The sequence below is a fragment of the Chiloscyllium plagiosum genome, unplaced genomic scaffold (assembly GCF_037043375.1).
Source record: "Chiloscyllium plagiosum isolate Xiang-an unplaced genomic scaffold, Cpla_swu_hap1 HiC_scaffold_50, whole genome shotgun sequence".
Taxonomy (NCBI): Eukaryota; Metazoa; Chordata; class Chondrichthyes; order Orectolobiformes; family Hemiscylliidae; genus Chiloscyllium; species Chiloscyllium plagiosum.
This window is the reverse complement of record NW_028270188.1, coordinates 36,849,830-36,857,014: the sequence shown is the minus strand read 5'-3', so window position 1 is coordinate 36,857,014 and position 7,185 is coordinate 36,849,830. Positions and strand designations below refer to the sequence as shown.

Genomic DNA, 7,185 nt, shown 5'->3' with positions numbered 1-7,185 from the left:
CTCTATCAGTTTACCTCAGTTGGTTGCGCAGCTAGTTTGCAATGCAGAATAGTGCGAACCTCAGGGGTTTAAATACTACACCAGCTGAGATTACTTTGAACGTTGTTAAAAATAAAACCAGAGGTCATGTTTTCAAATCTCACTCATGCGTTTTTCAGATTCAATCAAGTGGGTGTCACGGGGGCTCAGTAGTTAGCACTGCCGACTTGCATCACCAGGGCTCTAGGTTGAATTTCAGCTTCGGTATGGAGTTTGCATATTCTCTCCGTATCTGCTTGGGTTTTCTCCGGGTGCTCTGTTTTCCTCTCACAGTCCAAAGATGTGCAGATCGCGTGAATTTGCCGTGCTTCATTAGTCAGAGGGTCGGTATGGACATGTTGGGCTGAAGGACCTGTTTCCACACTGTAGGGAATCTAAACTAATCTGTCACCATCCCTTCTCCGCTCCACTCTCTCCCTTTTCCCATCTTTCTCTCGCCTCTTTCGCTCACTTTATCTCGCGCCCGTCCCTCTCTCCGTACCCCCAATTACTGTCTCGCTTTCCCACCTCTCTCTCTCTTTGCTTCCTCCACCTCCGTCTCTCTCTAATTCTCCTGTCTGTCTCTCCTCACGGCGCATTCTCTCTCTCCCACAGTATCTGTTTCTCTCTCTGCCCACTATCTCTCTTCCCTCCCCTTTCTCTTCAATTTCCCCTGCTCCCATCTCCTTTTCTCTCCTTCTTCCTTTCCCACACTCTCTCCCCTTCCACTCGCCCTGTACCGCACTCTCTCCCTCCTTCCTCATGCCATCTCTCAGTCTCTCTCCATCTCCTCTTCCTCTCTCACTATCACTGTCCACCCTCCTTCTCTCACTCCTATCTCTCTCTCTTCGAATTCCCTCTCTCTCTGCCTCACCATCTCCCACACCCTCTCACATACTATCTCTGCCATTACCTCTCTCCCCTCCCTCTCTACCCCAACTCTATCACTCCCCCTTCCCCATCTCTCTCCAACTACCTCTGTCTCTGTCCCTTTCCCACTCCCTCTCCCTCTCCCGCTCTCCCTCCCCTTCCACTCTCTCTCATATTCTCCCAATTCCCTCTTTTTTTCTCTTTCTCTCCCAAACTCTCCTTGCTCCACCACTCCCCACTTTTACTCTTGTCTCTCAACTGTTTCTCTCTCCTCCTGCCCCGCCCATTTCTCCCCTCTCCCTCGCCCTGTCACACACTCTCCTCCAACCAGCTCCCCCACAGTCTCCACACCTCTCATACTCTATGCGCTCTCTCTTAAAATCTCTCTCCCCATCATCTCTCTATTCCCCCATTCCCCCGACTCTCTCTGCCAGCCCTAACCATCTTTTTCCTTCTATGCCCTCTTTCCCTTTCCCTCTCTCCCCCACCTCTCCCCGCCCGCACTCTCTCCCCGTAATTTCTCTCTTTCCCCCTCTATCTCCCTTCACTCTCTCTCTCTCCTCCCCTCACTGTCTTCTTCCCGCTACCTCTCTCCCTTTCTCCCACACTTATTCCCTCTAATCCTGTGTCTCCCCACCTCCCAATCTCTCCCCACATCTCCATCCATCTATCCCCCGTCCCATTCTCTCTACCCCTTTCATTCCCAATGTCTCTGTTTCGCTAAACCCAATTTCTCTCACCCACCCTCTCCCGCTCTCTTTCACTCTCGCTCTCTGCACCTCTCTCTCTAATCCCTGTCTCTCTCCGTCCCCTTCCCACTCTCATTCCTTTCTTTCCCGTTCTCTCTATCCTTCCCTCCCTGACCACTATCTCTCCCTCCTGCCTTCCATGTTTGTCTCCTGCTTCCATGTCTCTCTCTCCCGATCCCGCTCTCACTCTCTTCCTACGCCCTCTCACTCTCTTCCGACACCTTTCTTTCTCGCCTCCCTTCCCGTTCTGTCTCCTTCCTCTCTTGCTCACCCCTCGCTTTCTCTCTCTCTGCTCTCTCTCTCTCTCTCTCTCGCCATCCTCCCTCCTGTTTTCGGCCTCCTTTCCTCTTCGTTCCTCGCTGCCTCGCTGCCTCTCGCCCTGTCTCTCTCGTACCCTCTCTCCCCGCACACTCTGCGCCCTCTCTCTCCCTCTCCATCTGTGTGACTTCTTCTCAACTTCTCCCTCTGACTCTCGCATTCTCCCCGCCCTCACTCCGTTTCTCTCTGACTGTGCGTAGGGAGAAAATGGGGGAGGAATATGAAGGTGGTAGTCAGAGTTAGAGAGAAGTTGCTGTAGAGTGAGTAGAGTGGACAAGGCTGAAGAAACCGTGGAGGTAATAGAGAGAGAGAGACAAAATGTGGGCTGGCAAGAGACGGAAGTGAAAATGAGAGTGGAGAGAAAGGGCGAGTGCACAGAGGAAGTGAGGGAGGAAAATGAGATGAAATAACGAGGGAGATAAATTTGGGACTGTGTGCAAATGAAGGATTCGAGAGGGAGCCAGTGATAGAGAAAACGAGAGACAGATGAGGTTGACTGGAGTTAGCGGCAACGGGGTAGAGAGATGAACTGTTCCGAAGACCAGGTCGGTGTGGGGGACCCAGAGGTGAAAGCAATGACAGAGCGACTTAAATAGAACTCATGAGCTCAGGCCCCGGTCTCCTCCCCTTCCCCAAGGAGCAAGACTTGTGGCTGAATCTGGCTCTGTCCAGCTCAGCTTTTTCAAAACAATGACAAACAACAATATCCTTCACTCTGCTGCTCGGTAACTTTTAATGCACATTTTTATTGTTTATACTTTGAAGTGATCGATACAGTCAGTGGGATGTTGCCTTTACGTACTGACACCTGAGTTGATAGAATCATTGAAATGTCCCTGTAACCCGCCTGTCGGATAAGGTGGGACAAACCCTCACTACCCACAGGCTGATACGAAAGCGACAGGTTGCTTCATTGCTGAAAAATTCAACTACAATGAGAGACTCCCGGATGGATTGATTTATAAGTGAAACTGATTGATTGATATATTTGGGTGAAGGGATATTTCAGCACATTCTCCAGCTGCTGTCTGAACTGCGTCTGCGTCACAGCATAAATTGCGGTGTTTGTGCAGCAACTGAGGAGCTGCAGCATGAAGCCCAGTTCCTTCACAAAGTCATGCAAAGACACACGTCGACGCCCGATCACATCCATTCGGTACCATATGGAAAACATCATTAATATTGACCATAACAGGATGAAATTGCCCGAGATCACAAACAGTAAAATGATAGATCTTTTGCGATTGCTCATTTCTGTGTCAAACCGAGCGTCCCCACTGGTGTGAGCCCTGAGTCTCCTGCGGGCTCTGCTGCTCACCAAAATGTGTCTGACGGTGAAAACATTGAGCAGCAGGATCAGGAGAAACGGGAGAGCTGGGTTTAGAATGTGATGGAGGAACTCGATTGCCACCCAGAAAGGGGAGACATGAACACCATCTGTTACTTCACAAAACCAGGGCTGGTTCGCCAGCCGATATTGACCTGTGAACATAAAATACCAGAAAATATTTTTTAAACAGCTCAGCACAGCCACTGTTGTCAGAACAACAGCCGCCGTTTTCTCACTGCAATATTTCATTTTAAGCTTCTGGCAACAAATGGCCGCAAATCGATCAAAGGTGAAAGTGACGGTGAACCAGACAGAACAATCAGTAGCTGCATAAAGCAGGACGGCGTGGATATTACACACGGGAATGTCCCGCATGAAATAAAATTGTTCCCAATAAACAATTGGAATGTGTCTCAATATCAGGTCGAGGGTAATGACCAGTAGATCCGCCACTGCCATGGCCGCCAGATAACGTCTGACACATGCAGCCAATCCACAATCTTTATAAAGCAGGACATAGGTCGTCACTACGTTAGCTGTGAGGAAGGTAAAAAACCTTGTTCATCAACATGTAGGAAAAGTGACCAGTTTGATTGAGGACAGATAGAGATTTTCAAATGTGTCACTGTACTCTAGGATTTATGAAAACAGTTGGAGCTGAAATGACAAATGTGAAAATCTGAACTTCTGACAGAAATGTAACATAAACCACAAGAAACATTCCCTCCCCAAACATAGTGAGACACATCCAAAGGAACAGATGATTTCGAGGAAACTCCCACATACTCGATCGTTGGAGAACAGACACAGATCACTTTTTTCCATATTCTCACACGGAGGGTGAAACCTTGCTTTCGTGAAGGATTCCCTCACAGTTCCTTGAAGACAAATGGAGTTTGGAAATTTCTGACTTTTAGACTCGATTGTGATCGATCATGCTAACTGAACACGTGTAAACGGAGGGAAAATGTATTCACCATTTTAACTGCCTGTGGGGACTTCGTAACAGTGTCTCCCTCACCCTGCAACGGGGCCTCTTCCTTGGGATCTCTTTTTTTTTTTAATTCACTGACGTCTGGCCGTTTCCAACTAATGTCGGGGGTAGAATGTAACAGAGAATGATGGTTAGAGTATTTTCACGGGATTTCCAGTTACAGACAGAATAGTTTGTGCTTAATGCTGCGGGGAAACCTCACAGTGACACTGGCAACATTTCCCACCTTTCTTGGCGCTACTTTGATGAATTTATCGGCGCCAATTCGTGCTCACACGAAAAGGTTGCACAGTTCATCAACTGCACCAACACGTTCCATCCCAAACTCAAGTTAACCTGTACCATCCCCGATACCTCTCTGCCCTTCCCGTGAATCTGCATCTCCATCTCTGGCGACCGTCTCAAAATGGACATCCACGACAACCTCACCAACTCCTACAGCTACCTCGACTACACATCCGCCCACCCTACTTGCTGGAAAAAAACGACATCCATTATTCCCAATTCCTGCACAACGGCCCCACCTGCTCCCAGGATGACCAATTCCACCTTAAAACATCCCAGATGTCCTCCTTCTTCCAATACCACAATTTCGCCTCCCACATGGTCGATGATGCCCTCCAGCGCCTCTCATCCACTTTGCGCACCTCCGCCCTCGAACTCCGCCCCCCCAATTGCAATAAGGACAGAATGTTCCCGGTCCTTAACTGCAAACCCACCTCACTCCGTATCCTTCGCATCATCCTCCATCACTTCCACCGCAGACAAAAAGTCCCATCACCAGAGATATATTTCCCTCCCGAACCCTATCAGCGTTTTGGGGATACCATTCCCTTTGTGATAACCTTTTGAAGTCCATTGCGACACCCAGCCTGGACCCAACCTCTGACATAATTCCCTGCCACTGTTGTAATTGCAAAACCAGTGCCCACACCTATCCCCTCACCTCTGTCGAATGCCCCAAAGAATCCTTCCGCATAAGTCACAAATTTACATGCACTATCACACATGTCATCTACTGTATCTGTTTCACACAATGTCATTACCACTACTTTGGGGAGCCAGGGCACCAACGTGTGGATCATTTCAGAGCACGTCTTTGGGACACCCGCCCCAACCGAGACACGTGGGTGAAAATTTAGACACTCTCTCCCAATCCACCAAGTATATGCAGGTCGTGGTCTTCCTCCGTCACCAAACCCGAACCACCCGATGACTGGAGGAAGAACGTCTCAACTTCAATCATTAGATCCAGCAATCCCACAGGATTAATGTGAATTTCACGAGTTTCCTCATTTCCCCTCCCCCAGCATTATCCGAGTCTCAAGTCTCCAACTCGGCACCACCCTCTTGACAAGTCCCTCGCCTTTCCCATCTATCCACTCTACGATATTTTCTAAACTATCAACTAGTCCCTCAGATCCATCTTCATATCGAATTCGCAGCTACCTTGCCCCCAGCCCCAGCACACCTCCCATTTCTTTCTCGACACCGCCCCCAAAAGACACACAAGCCTCATTCGTGGTACAGGGCTTATGCCAGAAATATCGATTCTCCAGCTCGTATAATTCTGCCTGAAGGGCTGCGTTTTCCGACCACTGGTCAGGAAACAGTCTGTCACTGCCATACTCACAGAATCATGCCTAATGGGTAATATTGAATGAAGTTCCATTACCATCCCTGGTTATATCCTGTCCCGCGGGCAGGGCAGGCCCACCAGTGTTGGGAAAATCCTCGGGGATAATGTCAGGAAAGGAGTTACCCTGCAATTCTCCAACATTGATTCCAGAACCCGGGAAATCTCATGGTAACATGTACAGAAAATCTCCTGATGGTCGGCATCTACTGGTTTCCACACCACCCCTTGGTGCTAACTCAATTCCTCAGAGGAAGCACTGAGGGTGACAAGGAAACAGAACGCACTCAGTGTGTGGGACTTCAATGTCCATTACAAAGCGTGTCTCCACAGATCCACCACTGACTGAGCAGGCAGAAGCCTCTAATACGCAGCAGCCAGTCTGTGGGAAGTGATGGGGGAAACGACAAGAAGGAAGCATTCTCAACATACGCCTTGGCACAGATGGATCTGTCTCTGACAACTTCTGTAGGAATACCGAGCAGACAGTCCGGATGGAGAGAATGTCTTAGTCTCATCCTGAAGGTACTGCCCAATGTGTTATGTGGCACTACCTCCTGTGAGGTAGGACATTCTTCTGAAGGTCTAAGCCAATGGAAACTGGGTATCCATCAGTTAATTTAGTTCATCAGCAGCTGCAGCATCGATGCGCTTCCCTCCATCAAAAGGTCAGAAGTAGGCTGTGCACTGATTGTACCAAAATATTCAGCAGCATTCATAACTGCGCATATACTGAAGCAGGGTATTCAGCCCATCAAGCGTTTTACACGGGAAGGGAACGAGGCCATTCAGCCATTCGAGCCTTTTACTCAGCAATTGGAACATGTCTTTTAACTCTCATAGCTGTTACACAGGAAATGAAAGGGAATAGTCAGCATTCCAAAGTACCTACATGTGAATGGGGGAGGACAGGCCATTGAGCCGGAAAAAGGCATAAATTAGGGATGAATCGATTTTTATCATTTTAACACAAATCAATGACTGCAATGAAAGAGTGACCAGTGCTGGGCCTCAACTATTTGCAAACGATATCAAAGATTTTAATAAATGCAAAAGATGTATTCTAACTTAGATAGTTAGGAACTGAAGTTATCAAAAAGTGGTCTAGGCACTCTGATTGGAAAAGCAAAGGACAATAATTTGGCAGCTGGAAAATAACATGTTTAAACGTGAACCTTTGAACTTTTTAGTTAGAATGAAATGCAGTATGCTACTGAAACGGAAAGAGATTACAGTACTCAGCTACACGGTGATTACTGGAGTGTTCACT

At 48.3% G+C, this 7,185-nt stretch overlaps 1 protein-coding gene across 1 annotated transcript; it reads right to left on the bottom strand.

Moving 5' to 3' along the window:
• Positions 1-2,880: 2,880 nt before the first annotated feature.
• Positions 2,881-5,322, bottom strand: LOC148135272 (putative G protein-coupled receptor 139). The gene is made up of 3 exons (XM_087985093.1): positions 5,226-5,322; positions 4,622-4,753; positions 2,881-3,821 (listed from the first exon to the last, which is right to left on the bottom strand). Exons 1-3 carry the CDS (start codon positions 5,320-5,322, stop codon positions 2,881-2,883), a joined length of 1,170 nt encoding a protein of 389 aa, XP_087841219.1.
• Positions 5,323-7,185: the final 1,863 nt, after the last annotated feature.

Coding starts and splice junctions, on each gene's coding strand:
- LOC148135272 (XM_087985093.1), bottom strand. CDS start 5,322: ATGACATTGTGTGAAACAGATACAGTAGATGACATGTGTGATAGTGCA. Junction 4,754..5,225: donor CTTTGGGGCATTCGACAGAG/GTGAGGGGATAG, acceptor GTTTTTTTCCAG/CAAGTAGGGTGGGCGGATGT. Junction 3,822..4,621: donor GCAGAGAGGTATCGGGGATG/GTACAGGTTAAC, acceptor CCTTCCTCACAG/CTAACGTAGTGACGACCTAT.